Raw genomic sequence first — 22,277 nt, 5'->3', positions numbered from 1 at the left:
TATATTTCAAACACTGCATTTATTACAAAGGTGCATAGAGTTTATACCATTTCTTTAGAACACTTATGTTTGAACTACAAACAACATACAAAGCTAGTTTACAGTATGTAAAAGTCAACAATGATTATCTAATAAATTCAGTCCAACAGAATATTATACTGTATTTAATTTCACAAAACATTTCTGAAACAAAGGCACTTACAGAACTAAAAAAAAAAAAAAAAAAAAAAAGAACATACACACTTTCAACATTTAAAATTTGAATTCCATTACCCCTCCCTACAGCACTGTGGGTAACTAGTTTGCTGTAAAGACATTACCAAATGGGACTGACACATTACCAGTACTTGAACAAGTTTAAGGTACAAGCTCTCCATCATTTCTGTAACTGTCCCATTCACTTAACTATATGAAAACATGTTTAATTGGGTTGCACAGCAATAACTGCATAAAATTTGGTCCTATGCTGTATCAATAATGTTGATTAATGCATTAGTAAGAAAAGACCTAATTAAGCGTTCCAATTTTGAAATGAGGAAATCAAACCATTTTCTCTTCCTTCAACCATTTTTTAACTGAAGTAGTAACAATACAACTAAAGTAGTTCATTGTGTCTTAATGATTCATCTCTGCACTTGAATATAGTCAACATTAGCAGATGTTCATTGTAAGAGAAGTGTAAATTAACAGGCTCCTTAACCCTATCCCTGATCTCCTCCCACCACTCTACGTGCGGTCATATTCAGGGCAATTTATCTATCTGCATCTACCCCAGAATTTTAGATTTGGGTATTTTCATTGTTGCCAGTTTACTTTCCTACTACCTTTTCGTTATGGACGGTGGCAGATGATTAAGCCAATGTGTCATGAAATTGCAGATTTTCCTTTTTATCCAACAAAACATAACCCTACTAACACCACCACAAACCATACATTTTGCCACATCACAGGCAGAGGAAAGGAAGAGGTGTGAAGTAACAACCTCATGAGGGCCAACACTAGAACGTTGTACCTGTGCTACAAGAACTGCCCAACAGCTGGCTGCATTTCCCTGGCCAGACTCCATCAGGCAGCTGACTAACAAAGTCGCTGGAATCTCTTGGAATCTCTGCCATTCATCTATATGAACCAACACATGAGTAGGGGATCTATAGAAAAGGGATTATTTCTGCAGTTATTATCCTACACAAAAATATTCCAGATTTCTAGGGAAAGACTTCATCCTCCATACAGGGGACACTGCCCATTTCTGGTTGTTCCCACAGAACTCCTAACAGTGTTAGGAAGCATTGCCTGATTTTCCAGCTTGCAAGGCAGAAAAGGGGAGGAACACAGGAACATGCACTCCACGAGTGCCTCTTGGTGCCACTGCATGCTATTAACTCAGACAGTCTTGGAGTGGTGTAATGTAGGGGCATAGGTTGTCATGGTTCTCAATGTTAAAAAATTTTCCACAAGTTTCTCCTGAATTGCCCTAAAGATTTTCTTTACAAAAAAATAAAAATAATAATAATAAAAAAATGGAATAACATGGAAAAAGGCCCCCAAAATCAGTTAGAGAAATAAGGCTGCCTTTGACAATAGCAGCTTCCATCCATCGTATGAGGTAAAACAATGCCATCAGTTACGTAAGTTCAATGTCTTTTAAACAGTTATATACCCTAGATGTAGAATCACAAGGACAAGTGGCTAAAAGGCCTCTCTAAACAAGCAAAATCTGTGTATGAAATATGCCAAAATTATTTCACTAGTTATGTCACAGTGACAGAAAAAACAGTCTACAGACAGCTCTACTGAGAAATAACAAAGTGTACTTCAATGCTAGAAAAGGTAGCGTTGTAGAGGACACTAAAAATCATGTTTCACTTGATCAGTGCAAGAGCCAAAAGCCTTTCTAACACTGCTAATAGTTCTTGAAAATATATTACCGCACTGTGACCAAATCCTACCACTCTTCATAGTCCTTACTTCTCATTCTTTACTCAGCTTTATGGGAATGTTGAAGACAAAAGGGAGGCTAAACCTCTACTCCAAGTTTGGTTGGCATTTCTTTTTTGACACACGTATTATTCAGATACAGACTTGATTCATAAAGATGCATCATCTCTAGGTTCCCGTTGTAGACAGTGACAAACCCTAAACATTTTTTAAAAAAAGTCTACTTCTGACATCACATATATCCTGTAAAATAAATCCCTTCTCTGTGACAAGGAATGGCCGAACACTGGCAGTCACTTCTGCTTAACATATGATTAAGGTGCAATTTTCTTCCCTCAACATCAACAACATATGACTATTAAGCAAACAAAGCACTTGTCCAGTATTTTTTAAGAAGAATTCTTAGGTTTTCATCTTTTGATCTGTGTTCTACTGAATGGCAGAAGGTTTGGTTTTGTTGTTGATTTCTAGCTATAAAGTAAAACAGCCTGAGAAAATGCCCAATGAAGGCACAGTTTTTAAGCCTTAAAATTGGGAAAGAAAACAAGAAAATGACCAACTCATGCTATTTAGCACAGAATAATGCAACTAGTCCAAACACAATTAAAACATGGATCGCTACCATTACTGAAGCCAAATGCACTTCAAAAAAGTAAAAATCCTTTTTAAACAATAAATGAAATGTATTGTGTTGAAGCTTACCTCATGCTAGTAACTTCAAAACAGGCAGAACACGTGTCACAGACTTTCTCAGACTTAATACTGTGCAAAAGATTGCTACAGCTTTGCACGTTTGATAATGCTCATTTGACCATTCCTTTCTACCACACTTAAGAATTATTGCACGATAAATGTTATTGTGGTTCTTATTTCTGAAGCACCCCTTCTTCATACTTTTCTTACTGTATGTTGAACAAAATCAATTTTTGTATTAGCTTGAGGTATAAATGAGCGACTTCTTGTAGAAGTACTTGAAACATTTAAAACCGCAAAGGATACTGAATTAACTTTCACTTTACTTAGACAAAGGATTGCTGTCTTCCAGGATAACGTACTACAGCTGCATGGTGTAAACAGAACAGATTATATTTTAAAAAGTTTTGTATGCAGAAGCACGGTAGTAGGTCTGTTCAATAGGTGGGCTTCTGAGGATCCATATAAGCAGGGTTGTAAGGGGGCTGGCTGATTGGATAAGGTGCTCCAGCACCAGCTGCAAAAGCAAAAAAAAAAAAAAAATCACAGGATTTGTAAAATTTACCTTTAGAATTTTCTATCTAAAATTACAACTGCTTTAAGAACACGATTAAGAGGTTCAAATTAACTAGCATCTTAATTGGACTTGAAAGTAGTTTGCCCTAACTCATACAGCATTTGCATTTCAAAAGTTAGATTTTTAAAAAAATGTGATATATGTGCATATTATAGCAGCAAGAAAGACATAGCTTTCAGGGGAGGACAGTTTAAAAAAAAACAACAAACACAACAAAACGATCTGGTGGAAGTCAGAGACACACAAACAACAAGATACACCTGACACTATGTGGAGAAGTAAAAATAAACCAATGGGCAAAAGAAAAAGGACTAGAGAAAGCATCTTAGGATTCCTTCAGGGGAAGTGCTTTTCTAATAACTGTCAACAAGGTAATTGCAAAATTAAAATAGAATTTAAAAAGTGGCCTACCACTACCAAGCACGTTAAAGAGTTTGACTATATCCTTATTTTCTAGTATTCTGCAACAAGCTGCTTCAAGAGGCATTTTCATTTTCAGGTCTGTCAAACAGCACAAGTTAGTTCAAATAACACAGCACCTGATCAGATCCCTAGAACATGGCTATCTGTCAATGATCTTGTAAGTTGATCAGTGTGTTTGGCTCCTGTGTGACAGAGCAGGTATTCTCTCTCCTGCACATGACCTAATTAAGAGGCTGGCCCTTGGCTAATAAAGGCAAAGAAGGGAAAGAGCTGGTAACATGGAAAGCAATTTAAGATTCTCTCAGAAAAAAAAAAAAAAATAAGAACTAACAAACAACTTAATTGAGGAAAAGCTTGAGAAACCTGAGAGTAGGAGAAGCAAAATTTCTTTGAGCCCCTCACACTATAGAGGTGAAGCCAAAGCACTCTGGGGGTAGTCCCCTAAAATCCACAGCTTCTTCAGAGTTTATGAAGGAAAAATAAAATAAGCATGCCTGTAAAGTCAGTGTTTTTACATGCTGAACTCATTTGCACATTGTTAATGTTCAATTTCTAACTGGTTTGTAAATATGCGAGACCATGAACAGTCATTTTACATTTGAGTTGTTACGAAAGAAAAACTTTCTAGGGGCACAACCTCCTATACAAGACTAACTTTGTTTGAACTAACTCTGTTCATCCTTCCAAGTAGAAGGATGAACAGTGTGGTACATAAGAGGGCTCAAAGACCCCAGGATACGTAACAGCATAGTTTTGGTCTCTCTGAATAGTCATGAGCCAATTCTTCGGGGAATAGTTATTCCCAGAACAAGCTGGAATTAGACATAGCAACAGTAAAGCTACATGAAATCAATGCTGTGAAAGAAGGAAAGCAGAAGAAAAAAAATATTCCAATAATTCTAATGGCCAGTCATCAGCAAACTGATTTGATCACAGACTGGTTATTCTAATAAACTACTGAACTACGAGCAAAAGCCATCTGTGTTTAGATTAAAACATTCAGTAAGCATTAACTACTATCCATATGTTAACTATTTAATATGAAATTTCAACTGAATCATTAAATTGTTCTACTGGATTCACTGGGAGTCCTACACACCAGCAAACTTCACCAATGAAGTATACCAGTTACATCTCCTCTTGCAATGATTAATATAGAAATGGTGATAGGGAAATTTCAATAAGGACGAAATTTAACATCTACTGTAACTCCAGTTTTAAATAATTTGCTTACATTAGCATTAATGTAAAACATAATAAATGTAATAATAGAGGATTGGCTCCAATGTCACCATCTTTTTTGCTATTCAAGAGAAAGAAACATTTAGACCATTCTTGCCTTACCTGCCACTGTTTCATGGTAAGCTGGAGGTCCTGATGGCTGCATGGGATAAGGGGGAGGATACTGTGTGGGGTACGGTGCTGCTGGCATTCCCGGCTGTGGCTGGATAGCCATCGGCTGATATCCTTGATACGGCGCTACTGGGTAGCTGGGTGGCACTCCCGGCTGGGGGTAAGCAGCGTGAACCACTGTGGTGGCAGTAGTGGTGGTCACCACAGCTACAAACAACCGAAAGGAATATGGTTAGTTCTGGTGGTTCTAGGAGACCACCTGGGACAGCCAACAACAGTAATGTAAAAAATGTTTTCTCTTGAGATCACTTTCTCACTCCAAAATCTGCCCAAAATAATTTCTGAAGTTCCACAAAACGATTTAGAGATGTATGTCTCAAAATACTCTTCCATTGATCTAAGTGGTACTAAAAACCTTCACAAACTGGCTGCTCTCCCAGCCCATTTCCTTATTTCTCAACCACAAAGAGCAAAGACATTTTTTCCTGGACTGTTCAAAAACAGTCTGTGGCCAAGTGATGTATCATTCAGTATGAGACTGGAATAACCTGCTTATTTTTTAAAGTTATTGTCTGTTTTAAAGGATAAAGGTAATAAACTAACACATGTATGTGTTAGTACATCTTTGTACATTATAACAGAAAGGCAAATACACATATTTTTTGTAGGAGCTAACACTGGGTTATTGGTTCATCTCCCTTATTGCAGTAAGGGAAGATTAACAATTTCTAATAAACTGCAATAATTTGGTTTCAAGATCTTCTTCTTCAGGCTGCAATTATAAACATTGCTCAAGATTCCACTCGACGCATAGGGAAGAACAAAAGAAAGCTTTTATTCTACTTAAATCCTGTCATAAAGACGCGTCCACTGTTTCAGTGACTGTATGCAGACTAATCTCAGCTAACATTTGAAATGCTCTTATTTATATTTTAATCTCAGAGGATTATGCTACTTTAAACAGCATATTGTTTGTCCACATTAATCAGCATTTCAAAGTTTTTTTTGGCTTAGTATCATTCTATTTGTCAAATATTTAGAATAAAGAGAACATTAAAAATGTATTCCACAATTACTCAAACACAACATAAAGAACAGAAGACCAATAAATGGTCGCTCTAAAGTTTACATATTGATATGATCAACAAAACACAGCTTTGACTTCAAAAATTCCCATGGTATAATGACCCACTTCTAAGCTAACATCAAGCCTAGAAGTACAAAAGCTTTCTGTAAATTCTGAGAATTTGCAATATTACAGTTGCAGGATTTGCACTACCCTAACACTGTTTTTGAAATATGTGATTTTCCTTAGCAGTGATAGAAAAAAGAACATATCTTGTGGTACAGTTTGAATAACCACTTTCCCAATGATCACCATGGACATGCAAATTCACTTATTTTCAGTCTGTCATAGTGGTGAGGGAGACTTCTCATTCTTCAAATGCAAGATTTATCTTTTGGCAGTAAAAACGTTTTACTTAACTCCTGAACAAGTAATGTTACAGTGCTGGGCCTGAAGTGTATTTTTCAAGTACGTTTTTAAGAGACTAGGGAAAATTTTAAATTAATGTTTCATTCTATTCCTCATTTACCTAAACCAACCAACCAAAACAAACAAACAAACAAACAAAATCCACACATTCCGGGGGAGAATAAAGGAATTTCTTAAATGCTTAGAAGACATTCAAAAATGTCTCTGCTATGTCACGTTTTAAAGCAGCTTAAATGCTTATTTTCAATGCTTAGCTATTGCAGCTTTTGTAGCAGAGAAGTAAGGAAACGTTACTTTTACCTCTTACAGAAATACAATCTTTCAGGGGAAAAAAATAGTCTTTTGATTACAAGAAAAAGAAAGTAAATGTACAGGTACTTACGCCGTGGTTTTCGACATGCTTTATACAAACAGCAACACGAACAGGTGAGGCACAGAATGATAGTAATTACAATCACTGCAAAAACGGTAATTCCAATCGCAACAAGGGTTCCAAAACTGCAAGAAAGACACCAGCAGAAGTAAGCCTCACACAACTTTCTTACCCTTTAATCTAGCCTTCTGTAGCTAACACAGCACTCTTCCTTCAATCCGTTAGTGGTACTATTTCATGCATTTGAATAAGAAATAAAATTCAGTCCAATCCAGTGCCACACAAGGTCAGGTCTGCTAAATCAGTGGAAGCTGGCCAGCCCCTGGCAAGAAGTCCTCTCCACCGCCTATGAACAGGACAGAATGGGAGCACTTGATCCTGCTTGTTTTGGTGTGGCTGCATGTCCCCTTGTATTTCAAAAGACTACATAGATAAGGTTTCACATTCATTCATTCCACTGGTTAATTTTCCAAGTATGACTTGGACATACAGGTAGGCATGGCTGAAATGAAATGCCTTTGTCTTACGAGCGACAGCAAGTCCTTGATGCACAAGGAAGGCTTCCAAGGACAGTCATAGTACTGAGCTGACCTCCCCATGCTGCAGATTCCTGCCAGGTTCCTTGGCATTTGAAAACAGCTGTGTCAGAAGCCATGTTTCAGATGGTTTCAAAGATGAGCACTTCTGCCAACTGTACTGCAATAATGAGCAAGTTATACTAACTACAGGAGACAGAAACACTGCCTAAAACACCAAAATCTAGCGTGGAGAGGCCAAAAATCATACCACCTCTAACCTCTGTAAGGACTACCAGCTGATGGAGGCACACGTAAAGCTTTCGGAGCTGACCAAGAGCTGCTTACCACACAGAACAGAAGAAAGTAACCACGTACAGCATTAAATGCTCAGTGATGAGCCTACGTTTGTCTGTCATGGGAAAGGTTGTCTAGTTTTCTGAAAAGTCCCTTTTTAGAAGCCTAAAATCCAGAAAATTTGATGGCTTTTTAGGAATACCGGAATGAAAAAGCAAAGTACTGGAATCTGAGACCTTTTAAGTAATAATTTACATGATTTGTTTGCTATGGTCTGCAATCATTAAATCCCTTCTTTCAGGGAAGCCAGTCTCCTGCACTTGGATTTCTTACGAAATGCATCATGCATCAGTTTTGGAAACAATTGCAGGAAGTCAGTTCTTAATGAAGAACAAGCTCTAAAATAATGAGTAGACAGCTGATTTAATATCCATCCTGTTTTTGTCTTCTCCATAGAGATTTTGGCTACAGAACTTTCTAGCTTCCTGTCCAGTTTCCTGTTAATATCTTTAAACAAAATGACATCTCTCAAGAACCTCCAGCATTTTTCACTCAGCTATCAACCAGACATCCAATGTAAAAATTATTTTGGATTATCAATTACACCAGAAGGTTAAATCACTGGCATAACAAAAAAAATAAATAAAAAATAAAGTGTTCTGTCCCTAGCCCAAATTCACAGGACCTCAACTCAGTCTTCTAGAGCAACTTAACGCTCAATAAGCTGGACACTTAACGTAAGTGTTGACAAATAAAACAGGTTTAACCTAAAATGCAGGTTTTTTTCCCCTAGCAGAGGTCCCATCAATTTTATTTTTCTTCTGCAACAGCCTGGACAATGAAATTGGGTCAAATATCTTTCAAGAACCTGAGCAACACTTATCTGTGGTTGAATGTGTATTAACTGGAGTTGTTATTTGTGCGCTGACTTTGTGAAGTACTAAGTACAGCACTACGGATTTATTAGTGAAGCATTAAGTCTGGTACAGTGGTTTGCCTACTGGTACTGCAGCTCAGCATTTACACGCAGAACAGGAAGCAGGAACTGTTGCAGCCTCCTGAAGACACAGAAACCACGTCAGAAACGCTGCCGAGAGAACAAACAGATAACTGCAACACAGCTGCACAGCCATGGGGGTGCACACAGGCTTTGTCACTTTTATTTGCACCTTTGCAAAATGATGGACCTAAGATTATCATACAGGTTCCTTACCAGATTATACATGGAATATATATTTATCTGTAGAATATTTATATAACTCATCATATAAATTCAAATGTATACTGAAGAAGAGATAGAAGTGTGCAGAATGTATTTACACATCAGACTTAACCATCATGATTGTACTGTTCACAACACACACGACTGCCTAAAACAAGCTACAGGCAGCTGCAGAACCTGGGCAGCAACAAGAATTAACTATGATTACAGCTAGCTGGGGAGTGCCAACAGTGTTTTCCATTTCAACCCTGAGAAAGCTTTCTTAGCAGGGAAGTTAACACTTCCATTATACTCAGGTAGTTATTACTGAGCAACATTAGCAGAGACAAAAAAAGTCTTATAGGTTCTTCCTGTGTCAAGGAAAGAGATTAGGAGGCCTGACAAATAATAACAAAATTCTTCACTTCTGCAAACAATAAACCTTGCTGGACTTTACCAAAGCCTGGGCAAAATTCAAACAAACCTAAGAAATTGAGAGAACAGAGGGGAGATGTGTCTGCTCATCACAAATAAAAAAAGCACAGCAGGAAACTGGCAGAGCCCTCATCTTTCAGGACCAAAGTCAGTTCTGTTATGACAAAAAGAGGACAGTACCAGCCCGTCTGCAGCCCAGCTGGCCACCAACAGATAAACACTGGTCAGTCGGAAGCACAAGCTCCATTTGCTTAACTGTCATAAACTTTTCTTCTCACAGAAGAACTCCTCGTTGCCTGTTTACTTTCTCCAGTAAAGAATGTGATGATAACAAAGCTTAGGGTAAAAAAAAAAAAAAAAAAAAAAAACACAAACAACCATATCCATATCACCAAGTTCTTAGAAACACCCTGCGTATGAGCCAGCGATGTGTGCTTGCAGCCCAGAAAGCCTGTGGCACCCTGGGCTGCACCGCGGGCAGCAGGGTGAGGGAGGGGAACACCTGAGACCCCAGCTGGAGCCTGCCTTCAGCTCCAGGCCCCCAGCACAAGAAGGACATGAAACTATTAGTGCGAGTCCAGAGAAAGCCACAAAGATGCTCAGAGGCTGTAGGTGACAGGCTGAGGGAGCTGGGGTTGATCTGTCTGGAGAAGAGAAGGCCCCAGGGAGACCTCACAGTGGCCTGCCAGCACCTAAAGGGGGCTGCAAGAAATCTGGGGAGGGACCCTGTCAGGTGGCGTAATGACAGGACAAGGGGTAATGGCTTTAAACTAAAAGAGGATAGATTTAGATGAGATATAAGGAAGAAGTTCTTTCCCCAGAGGGCAGTGAGGCCCAGGCCCAGGCTGCCCAGAGGAGCTGTGGCTGCCCCATCCCTGGCAGTGCCCAAGGCCAGGCTGGATGGGGCTGGGGGCAGGGGGCCCTGCCCATGGCAGGGGTTGGGACTGGGTGGGCTTTGGGGTCCTTTCCAACCCAAACCACTCTGTGATTTTTATTTTCATCATTTGTCTGCATGTTTGCTAAGACAAGATGACCGCTTTTTCATGCATCTTTTAAAGAACTGAATGGAGACATTTGTAATAGAGGAGTGCCAGGTACACCCGCTTCAGAGGGTGGTTCTGTGTTTGGATGTGTAAACACTGTGGTTCAGTTCTACGTATTGAAATCCTGTGTGATTACTGCAAACCAAAATTATAAGCCTTCAGAAACAGCCCAGTGAGCGAAACAACAGACATGAGTTAGTTCTTCACAAAGCTTTCTCAGGACTGCACACAACTGGATTGCCACAGGCATTTTTATCATCCGCTCTACAGCAGCAGCATGACTTTCCTGCCCGTTCTTGGGTTCATGGAGATTAACTTTTTGAAACAGCACAAGGTACCATGACATTTACGGAAAGCAAAACCATATGAACTTGCAAGCATCTAATCTGCCCTTTTACCACCAAAGGAGTACTGCCCTGAGCACTTCCTCCTGGATATTCAGTGACACTGACACACAGTAAGGAATGATTACAGCCCCCTGAGACTCCCACTAGTAAGGCTGCTGAAAAGAGCTCGGGAAGGCTACTAGAAACTGTAGGTCATACTCAAGTAAGGCTAGAATGGTGCTCACCATTCACTTTACTCGGTGAACTGTCTAAGCTCTAGGAGGTAAGATATCCCACATAATGTATAAAGACTCCTGTGGTGTACTAACTCCAGAAAGCCTTTCTTAAAAGAAACCATTGCTTTATTTAGTTGCTTTCACGTGATGAACTTGTCTGAAAGGACTCTGAACATATTTGGAAAAATATATATTTGCATTAAATATTATTTTATTTACCAATTGTTAGTCTGCATTACACACACATGAAAATGAATAAACAAAGGACTGTAGCTTAAAGATTCTTCCTGGATAGTTAACCAAACACAAATCCCCAAACAAACATAAACCAAACCAAAAATACACCTTACCCCATGAACTCTGCGAACAAACATCATGGTGCAGAAAGCGGGGTGGCCACAGCCCAAGATTGGAACACTGTGCAGGCGTCACAGTCTGCACACAGCTCTTCAGTCTCCTACATTATATACCATAGCCCCTAAATAAACCACACACTTACAGACAGCCTGAGCTCAGTCACTGACACTTTCTGCTTTTCTCCTCACATCATAAAAGCTAACTTTTGCCAATAACTTAACTGAAAACAAAACACAAACCCACTAGCAGCTTTACCATGACAGTGATGAACTGCAACTTCTCAAAATCCACATGAAGTCAATCTGGAAAGGACTCCCTGCCCTTTACTATCTCTGCACTCTCTTGCTCAACCTACTCCACTTCTACTCGTCTTCTCTTGCATGTACAGTTGGAAAGTTCTGAATTGTGTATGCACTGAGTGTACCTTCCAGACTCATCTTACCTTTGAAGTGTGCTAATAATCCAAGCTGTGTACGAGTTCACATAAAGGGAGACGTATGATTAGTGCCTGTTTTAGCCTTCTGGTACAGAATGAGATGCAAGTGACGTTAAAAAGGTAAAACCAAACCCAAGATCTAGAGGTACTATTTGTAGATGTTAATTCTTAAGGCGGTTGTTTTTCTGTACTGAGATCTCAACTTTAAACACTAACTGGAAAAAAGATGTGAAATGCTCTGCATGTACCTAAAGCTTTTGAAAATATTCAAGTTTTTAAACCTCCTTAGCAGTTTGTATCACCTAGTTTGTGACATTTTATAAGCTCTACTGTAAAAAAAGTTTGTGCATATCTATGTGTTCATGACAGTGGCACACACTACAACTTCTGTCTTTAAAAAAAGAAGAAAAACAACACAATGCCCAAAAGAACAAGACCACCTGATTTTGAAAAAAATATTTTAAGCAGCCTATTTTATTCCACAAGTTTTACTCTATATTCCAAGATTTGTTCCATGCTACAAGAAACATGTTGGCAGGGTTCATTTCAAAGATACACGGTTGGTTTCAAAAGCAAACATTTACAAATACTGAGTTACAGCTGTAAAGCAGGGTGGTCTGGAACGACCTCAGAAGGTAATTTAGGCCATTCCAAGAAGTCAAAAAAAAAAAAAATATTTAAGTATCTACATGGCATTCTTTCCAGCTCCAGAAGAGGATACTGTTCCCAGAAGCACGACAGAATGATAAATGCCCGGACTTGCCCTGACTCTGGTACAGGACAAAACCAAACAAGTCTCTGTACAGAGATGCTCTCTTACGCCCAATATTTTAGTCGCGGCCACACGATGCCACATACTGCCTCTAACATTGAGTATAAAAATTAAAGACAAACTTTTTAAGAACAACCAATATGACCTCCCAGGGCTATTCCAGAGGGGTTATGTTTTACACCTTCACAAGCAACATACTTTGTCTAGTATTTTAGCATGAAGATTCGAGACATAAGAACCACTTTTCTAGAGACTCAAAAAAACATTTCCATAGACAGCAAACCGGTAGACCAGCCAGCCTGTGGGTCAGCTTGAGACTCAGAGTGAATAGCATGGTTTCAGAACTATGAAACACTGGTAGTTTTGGCACAGTGGTAGGTTTGAGTAACTGCTATGTCATTTTCTATGCCATGCAATGTCATGAAGTGCACCTTGCTTAACTGGAAGCTCTCTGCAGTGGCCTTTCAGATAGCTGGTAACTCAAATTACCACTTGAGAGCGTTCCTCCTAGGGTCTGGCCCACGTACACTTCCTTCACACAAAGGTAATGTTTTCATTTCACTTTGGCTAACCCACCACTAGAGTATCAGCCCAAACAATCACTAAGAGCTGCTCTAGCACAGACATGAATTAACTCCTCCTGAAACCCACTAATATTTCCCACAGCTTTCCCCAGTTCTTTCTGGGTATCCTCAAAAGAAGGCAAATTTGCACCAGAAGCAATCATTGGAACGCCTCAGCTTACTGCAACCAGAACAACCTTGAGTGAAGTCCTCCAGCGTTAGGACCAACTTTTGCAGCCCAGGGACCCTTAGCACCTGCCGAGTCAGCTCTGCAGTCAGAAGCAACCCTAAAGCAAGAAGGATAAGGCCGTGGCAAGCCATGAACCCTTGCAACTGCAAAGCGTTACAGAAAAAGAGAATGCCACAGCCTTTGTGAGGGAAAGTTGGCTAAATACATCCTGAATGGGTCCTTTTTCTGTTTGTTCAAATAGGAAGCTGGCGTGGGTTACTTTATACAGCCTTAAGCCTAAAATAACACACCTTAATTTCACAAAGACCAACCGTAACCAAAGTTAATTACTATTTTGGAAGACATTAATTTCACAATATTTTCAAGTAAAATATAATAGTTTGCACAACGTGTTCTTAAAAAGCCTATATGAGAAAGTGGCATGGAGGGAACTTCCTAGAGCTTTTGATCTTACTCAGAGATCTGACACTCAGATCCTACGGCTTCTAACAGAAAATGTACACAAGCATTTCTTCTTGGCCTCTAAGCAGTTCTCTTGTACTAAATATACCCAGTTACATACGTTCTTTTATAGCACATACTAAAAATACAATTTCTTGGGGATGCTTCCCAGGAAACGTCCACTTTGTAGACAGCTCAGAGTAATTGCTGTCGGTAACTGACATTAAAAATGCATGTAACGAAGAGGGGAAATGTCCAAGCTGCATTCAGAAGTCCTTCATCAACAGCACAAGAATTAACTTCACACAGGTCACAGGACAATTTCAGAAAAGTCCATTCGACCTTCAGCATGAAAATAGTTCTTAAGCCCTATGAAAACACTCACTTCTACAGACAATAAACAGATTTAGCATGCTCCTTTAGCAGCAAAAAGAAAATGTACACCAATTATATGCACAGACAGATAAGGCAAACGAACGAGCCAGCTCCCATTCTATTGCTAGGATCCCATTTGAACAGTACCGAATGTCATTTCCCCCATGCCAATAAAAATTTGAAACCAAGACAAAGGCAATGAGAGAGATTTTTCCAAAATGGTCAACCAAATGAATAGAACAAGTCCAACTGAATCACTAAGTATTGCAGAAAGTTTTCCCTGCAATAAACAACTGCAATACTATGCATACATCACCACCAATACTAATTCTAGAAAGCAGTTCTAAAAGTCCTCATATTTAAGCAACTAACTAGAAACTGACTTGGCAGGAGAGATAAAGTTTAAAACAAAAACAATTCGACCAATTCAGCTTGGGGTAGGACTTACCAAACGCTGAAACTGCAATCAAAGGAAGTTCAAGCTAGGCTACACCCACCAGCTCTGCTTGCCATGTAGCACAGCTCTTCCATACACTAGCCATAGGTCATCACACCTACAGAAGTCAAAAACTGAGTGCTCAGACAGGAGCAAAATTTCAATTAGGGAAATGAACTATCCTAGACCATAACAAACCGACGTGTTTACTCACTCGTCCTCTCACCAGGAAAAGCATGCCATCCGCTGTGACAAAAACAAAGAAAATCTCACACTGCCCAAGTAAGAGCAGACCTCTGCAGAAGAGTTCACATCTCGCTGACCAATACTTCTCTTTTTAAATGGTATCACCATTAACAAGACTGTCATAAGAAGTCACAAGTGACTTTGATGACTGGCACCTTCCATAACTAAAATAAATAAATAATAATAAATTTAAAAAACAAAAACTTTTTAAGCTGACCTTTCAGTGGAATTGAGAAGCAGAGGTCACACTAGTGAACACAGTGAACTACTGAATACCACATTAAAATGAATGGTATAAAATGTTTTTAATAAAAAATAGGTTTTGCTAAAAGACCAGTGTTGGCACAATTATTAATTTCCTAAAATTCAACTGATTTGTTTGTTCCACAGAACGCACAAGCGCAGTTACAAAAGACTACGCAATTCAAAGTCATTCCCCTCTTCCCTCATGACATTTCTAACACGATTTTTCACAAATACACCTGGCTACCCCTCAGGCCATAGCTGCTGCACGGAAGTACACGATGCAGCAGAGCTGGATGTAGCTTTGGAACCCACATGCTCAAAGATCTTACTGAGTAACAAGCATGGTCTCTGAACCATGTTTTGAAGCAAGGATTCTCCATCTTCTGGGCTGTAGGACCCTTATCTGAGGACTATCCTACCTGTGGGTGTTTCCACAAGTTCTCTCAGAGTCAACCCGTGCACAAAACATGTACTTTTTTCAGACTTCTATTTGTGGGCACAACAAAGCCCACAGAATTAGAAGAAACACCCTACCCTAATAAGTACGTACAGAAACAAAGGACACACCTACAGAAAAAACGAACCACTAAACCTAACCCACGTGATGAATCTCCACCTGGCCTAAACGTGCAAAGGCACAGTATCTTGCTTTTTGTCCTGAAATGGCCTTCTGTAGTTAGAAGAGCAGGCTGCTAAACCCAACCGTGGAGCAGCATTTCTCAATCTCTTCCCATCTTGGTTTCAGAGCATACGAACCTACACAAGCATTTAAGCCCCCTGCTTGAAGCTGGCAGCTGAAGAATCATTAACAGCAGCTCACAACTGCTTTGTATGCAATGGAGACAAAAAACGAGTGCCCTATAATGCAAGTTACCATTACACAAATCATGAAAGCCTATATTTACTTTTCAGGCTAGTAAAAAGCACAGAACAATTTTTAAAATAGCTTCAAATCCACATCTGAATTGTTCCTAGACTAGCAGCTTACATTTCTTGGTGGGATAAGCCTGTGACTGAATGCAAGACATACAGAGAGGGCTCTGTGCACAGTTTAACTCTTTTGTTACATAAAATACTTAGGACCAGTACTGGAAAAGAAATTCCCTGAATATTAAATAGAGAGCGCTTGCATAAACAGTATTTTCCAACTAATAAATTTCTTAATTCATGGTTGGAAACCTATTACAGATGCTGAAACATCGAAATACACAACAGAACACGAACTGAAGTCCCTGACAGCAACAGTGGAAGAGGAAGAGAACAGGGTACAGTTCACCATCACTATTTTTAACCATGACTAAAGAGGATGCATGTGCTTAAAAACATCTAAATTGAGACAGCAAGTTAGGATAATCACATCCTCCACAGTTAGAAGCATATAGTTTTTGCCCCCTTATACACACAGTAGACCACTGCAGACACTGCTTTTCAAACAAGGGTGGGCAGAATTTCTCCATTTCACAGAGGAGCCAAGTCTCAGGACAACACAGGGATCAGCCCATGACAAAGGCTGAACACACACAACCCAAGTCTAACAAGGCTGTCCTGTGTTGGCCGAGACCTCCCGGGAAGGCTGTTGTTCTGCCTCCCTCTTCCCACCACGTCAGGACGAGCAGCCTCTTCTCAAGGCATTGCAGTGTGTTACATAACTTCAAGGCAGAAATTAATTTAGAAACGGAGACCAACTAACTGGAAATGGTAATTCTGTTTTCAATTTAGAGTGACCGATTATCAGCTCTGCCAACTACATTATTCTTCCTCTGCAACTCTGATGCAGATGTTCTGCACTGCCCCACCTCCTTAAGCACGCAAATATTTCACAATTAGTTGAATTGTGGGTGAGTCATCTAATTTCCTTTTCCAGTAAGGGTCACGATTGGAGAATTGGCATACCAAGGCTAAAAAACCATGTTACCAATGCAAATCGTGACAACTGTGGTTACAGTGAACCAGTGCTCTGCTTCTGCAGCTTCTTAAAGGAGCAATACTGAGTACTGTAGAATGAGAGAGGGTAACGATCTCAACCTTACTACTCACAATCAGTTTCCAAAACAGAACACAGCAGGGGAGAAATCAATTTGCTAATCCAATTTAAAGAAAAAGAACATGAAACACCTTCAATGTATTCTTCAACAGCAGAAGTTGTATAAATTGCATACATTCATCTCATATGTAAGGATGAATGGTGGCAATTTAACAAGTTTAGTAGTATAAAACCAATGCCTGCACTGTGACTTAAAAGCTCCAAATAATCTTTAGGAATAAACTAATAATGGAAAACATGTGAATCTGAGTTAATGCCGACTTGTATACTTAAAATGCTTAATTTTCTTCTAAATGCAGTGTTCCGGAAAGCACGATACTTTCGAGTACTTGAAAGTATGTGGTTATGACACTCCAAAGGAATGTCATTTATTGTCTTAAAAAAAAGACCAAAAGGAGATTATAGGACAGTAACTGCCTGCATTTTGAACTTCATGGAGGTGCCCAAAGTGTCTTGCACCCCTGCCTCAACAACACCCGATATACAATGTTAAATACTGAAGGAAATTGGTATTAAAGGACAGTAATAAAAAGAAACCTACTCAAAACTGGTACTTGCACTTCTGCTGAAGACCTCAGAATAAATACAGCAAAGAAGCAGGAGCACAGGCGAACTACCAACTGCTCAGCTGGACAGGACACAGGAAGAGCGCCTGCAGCACCAGGCCAAACCCTTCCCCAGCATGGTCCCAAAGAATCACACCATAATCGTGGCAGGTTTTCCAGGCAGGGAGAAGAGACCCCCCAGCTCACACAGCCCAGTGGCCAGTCCACAAAGTTAGTGACAAGCCCTCCAAGATATGAAAGTCTCTTAAAAAGCTAAGATTTATGAGCAATTAGTCAGAGCAGTAATTTGATATAGGAATAAGGCCAGAGAAAGAATGAGGAACTAAATGCTTTCTGACCCTTAATGCCTGTTTGGGAACCACCCCACCCCCCTTTTTGAAGGGCAGTATCAAAGGTAGTATTTGTGCAGGACACCAAAGGAAGGTGCTGTTTGTTGTCTCTACTCCTGTTATAAACCATTCAAGGAGAAAACAACCGTGTTCATCTTGCTGAGCATACAAAAAATATATCTGAACTGACATCAGCCACACAGACAAGTATTAAATAAACATTGTCATCGAGAAGCAATGTGAAACTTGTCTTTTAAGAGAAACTGGCATGGCACAAAAGGGTGGAGCATACCTTGCAGGCAGAAACGAGAGCTCTTCTCGAAGGAAAAAAGCTTACTGCTCGTTTAAGAAAAAAAAAAAAAACCTGTTACCAGGCAGTCTGTAACAGGAGGGTAACCTACGAGTGACTCGGTGCCCCAGTGACGGCAGGAAGAGTAACTGAAGACCTGTTCATTTTCATTTCCGATGTTGAAACATTTCCTAAATCAAACATTCAAGGTCATCGTTCTCTTTGGAAAGTTTTAGGAAGCAGTTTTCCTCTGGACTCACGTTCAGATAGCTTTTCAAAAGCAATGTTTCTGTGCATAACTATTTTTTTTTTTTTTTAGAATTGTAAGAAAAAATTATCAATTGTAATTTTTTTGTTACTTAAAAATGCCTAACTGGAAAACAAGCCTGACGTTAAGCCCAGGTGCTTGCACACCACGCTGAGTTTCCAAAGCTGTAATGCAACCGAAAGGAGAAGCTTGAGAGAACGCCTGGCGGTGAGACAGCTTCTGGGACACGCCAGGGCCGAGGCAGAAATAGTTAAAGCAGCTTAGCTCCTACTTGCTGAGCGTTTTCCCTCATTTAAGGATGCACCTCTGTGGACTGAGGCCCTCGGTTCCAGTTCCTTAGGTAACCGCGTGGGCTCGGCATAGATTTGGGCTTTTTTCAATTATTTTTTTCTTTCCGTACTGTGCTCGTTAGCATGGAGAAAAAAAAAAAAAAAAAAAACGAAAAAAAAAAAAACCCGCATTTCTTAGCATCCTCACATTTCTCCTTTCATCCTCAAACACATTCAACGCCTCCGCAGGCCCAACGCTGGCTCTCAGAATCGGGAATTCGGATTTATTTTTTTTTTTTTTCCTCATCTTTCCCCTAAAAATGCGTCGGGAAAGCAGCGGCTGCAAGTCGGGGCTCCCGCAGCCCTGGGGGATGCGCCACCAGCCCCAGCACCCCTCCCACCCTCTCCCGGGACCCCCAGCCAGCCCCCCAGCCCTCTCCCCTCCCTCCTCCGGGCACGGAGCGGGCACGGAGCGGGCCCAGCCCGGCCCCGCCGCCCCTTACCCCATGCTCGCCGCCGCCGCCGCCGCCGCCCGACCCGCGCCCGGCCCGGCCCCGCCCCTCCCGTCACGGCGCTGGCCCCGCCCCACGGGGACGCGGCGCCACCTCAGGCTCTGCCTCGGTGTTTTGTTTTTTTTTTTTTTCTTTTTTCTTAACCCGTTTCTTTTCTTTTTTTTAACGTAAAGCGAGCACCGGGGCTCTGTACGGATTCCTCGGCTGCTAAGCCAGAGGGGGCGGCTCTGGCAGCGCCAGAAGTGACCGGGACCTCTGTCGGTTCCTTCAGCCTTCAAGTCCAGAGCACCTACCTGCTCACACCCCTGCCTCAAAACCGACAGATGATGTTTTTTTTGTTGTTGGTTTTTTTTTTTTTTTTTCTGCTTTTTCAGTTCTGCAGCAGTTCCTCACGTCAGAGGGAACCACCAGGATGTTCTCCCGGCAGCTTCACCCAGCTGCCACTGGAGACCACTAACAAAACGCTGCAGTTCCCTGGGGAAAACCCTTCCGCATTTGGGACCTTGTTAAAAACGTAACAGCCAGCACAGCTACGTTTTACTTTTTATTTTTATCGTTTCATGAAGAACAGCACATTTCTTGTTGAAATATATGCTGCCAAGGGAAAATTGATAAAGGTGTGTTTTCAGAAGAAAACATACTCAAGGTCAATTAAAAAGAAAATTCAAAATATAATTTAAAATTAAAATCAAAATATATTATCTGAGCAGTTCGGTAACATTCATTATTAAATTTAGCAGTCAAAAGGTTTGTAATTATTTGAATATACGTGTATGCAGATATAGGTCATCATAGTTCATAATTAACTCTTGTTCTTCCTTTATATCATTCCACAGAATGGGAACCAGGAACATTTTACAGCAGGACTCTTGTAATCACCAACACAATGCACATACTGAAAGTAACTTATCTCATGTGAGATCGAAATAGCACAAGAAATATTGATAAAATCTAAGTGCAAAAGATGCTAAAAAGTAAGGAGATGCTTCAAGCAAAAGTACCTCTCTTACAGAGCCACTAGAGACTTAATCCATCAATTCTTAGAAAGACAGTAAGCATGCCCATGCCTCAGAAGACAAACTCCCATTCAGCATCAGGGACCATTGGCATGATCCAGTCTCTTTCCTATCTGTTTCTTCAAATGGTCTCAGGTGTACACGCAAGTGTTCAACATATGTGACACACAAATCCGTATTTCTGTTTTCATTTTCTCCTAGCACAGACTGACTATGCAATAAAGAACCTCTAAATAGAAAAACATTTATAGAGCCTCCAAATAAATAACATTTAAAAAGCTGGTGCTTCGCATGTCTTACCTGGGGCCATAATCACTTAAATCTTCGGAGTCCAAAAGCAAGTTCAGGTTGCCCAAGTCAGAGGTCCTGTAAGAAGACAATACATCTCAAAAAGTGGAATTTAGGACATATTTAGCACCTGGCTAAGTTCCAAGTACTTATGAAAGGTAATGGAGACTAAAAAGAGAATGAGATTAATTTTGTCATCCTCAAAGAAAAGTGAAACAGAGTAGTAGAAGTGTTTGAAAATACTCAAGAAAACACATGCCAGTTCATGCATCAATTTGTCTATCTCATTGCTCCCACTTCAAAAGTAAGTTACGTGCCTTAAAGTAGATCCCCGACAGAGCCTTATATGGAGCTGAAAGGTCCCTTTGTAGGTTTTTACCATTAAGATGCTTGCTTTTGTCCTTTGAACCCACTGTACACACTCCATTTGCCTCATACCTTCCATCAAGCAGATTACACATCAATTGCTGTTCTTCATCAAATCTGAATAATGAATTCGAGCAACAGTATCGACGCGTGCAATCTCCACAGCAGAAGCTGGGACAGGATTTTGCAGGTTGCACCTTGCTATGGGGATCAAGATACGCTCGACAGTCCTCGCCTAAAGCTGAAAAGAGGTAAAATCCAAGAGTTAGTAATGAAAGAAATAACTCCTCTATCAAGTTTCTCTCTCGTACTGACCATCTCATCCAGGTTAACACCTAAATATGTTTCAAGGGTTTGTGTTAGGGTCTGCCGATCTGTTACATCCTTCAGAGCCCAGCAAAGGCGAACACCTGCAAAGTACCTGGCCTCCACCGAGGAGCTCTTCTAAAGCTTTCACACACGCGTGAAGGACTAACCCAGGCAAACGTGCCTGCGGACACCGCCTGGCGATGCCATCCGCGCTGCATCTGCGGAGCCTCAACCTGCGCCACGGTCCCCTCCAGCCCCCACGCAAGCCCGAGGATCGCGTGGCACAGGATCGCTGCGCTTCCCTGGGTATTTACGGGACGCAAAGGCGCGGCCGTGGCCCTGCATTTCCACGGCACGCGGCCCCTTCCGCCCGTTGCTCCCCCTGCTTCCCGGCACATCCCCGCCACCACGGCTCGCCGACAGGCTCCGTCGAGGCTGGGGGGCGAAGGGGGAGCCGCTCCCGGGACGCTGCCTCCCTCGCCCTTCTCCCGGTCCCCCCCGCAGCCTTTCCTCGGCCGGCTCCGAGCGGCGCCCGGCGGCGGGTGCAGGGAGCCCGGCCGCCAACGGCCCCCCTCGGCCGCCGCCCCGCGCTCACCGGGCACCGGCAGCAGGCAGAGGAGGAGGAAGCCGAGGCCGGGGGCCCCGCGCCACGCAGCCATCAGCACCGCCGCTCCCCTTCCGCCTCAGGGGCGGAGCGGCCCGGGGCAGCGGGGAGCCGCGGGGCCTCCCCCCTGGTCGCCGTGGCTTCTGCCCGGTAGCCGCTCCTCCTCCAGCAGTTGCCTTTTCGAAGCCGTGTGAGTGACTTCATGCATTCAAAGGCAGCCCCAAAGCTCTCGGAGCTCCTCAGCTGAAAGCACACATCCTTGAGGCTGCCAGACAACAGCAGTCTCCCATGGACAGCAAGGCCTGAAATGCATAGCCAAGAGTCTGGGGACTGTAGGGAAGATGCTGACAGACCCTGGGGAGAATCACAGAACCACAGAATTTCTAGGTTGGAAGAGACCTCAAGATCATCGAGTCCAACCTCTGACCTAACGCTAGCAGTCCCCACTAA

General features: G+C 41.4%; 1 protein-coding gene across 4 annotated transcripts; it reads right to left on the bottom strand.

Moving 5' to 3' along the window:
- On the bottom strand, positions 1-21,971 carry SHISA5 (shisa family member 5). Of its 4 annotated transcripts, none has more exons than XM_084531494.1 (6): positions 21,819-21,971; positions 20,987-21,155; positions 20,561-20,626; positions 6,862-6,977; positions 4,976-5,191; positions 1-3,148 (listed from the first exon to the last, which is right to left on the bottom strand). In XM_084531494.1, exons 1-6 carry the CDS (start codon positions 21,880-21,882, stop codon positions 3,069-3,071), a joined length of 711 nt encoding a protein of 236 aa, XP_084387620.1. In that variant the 5' UTR covers positions 21,883-21,971; the 3' UTR covers positions 1-3,068. The 4 variants fall into 4 exon arrangements, with proteins under 4 accessions (XP_084387620.1, XP_084387619.1, XP_084387622.1 ...); XM_084531493.1 differs by lacking the exon at positions 21,819-21,971 and adding an exon at positions 21,336-21,789; XM_084531496.1 differs by lacking the exons at positions 20,561-20,626; positions 20,987-21,155; positions 21,819-21,971 and adding an exon at positions 19,236-19,280.
- Between the last annotated feature and the right edge of the window lie 306 nt (positions 21,972-22,277).

Source organism: Aythya ferina (genome assembly GCF_964211825.1).
Source record: "Aythya ferina genome assembly, chromosome: 10".
Lineage (NCBI taxonomy): Eukaryota > Metazoa > Chordata > Aves > Anseriformes > Anatidae > Aythya > Aythya ferina.
Note: the sequence above shows the minus strand (reverse complement) of the source record. Positions and strands in the feature narration are given on the sequence as shown.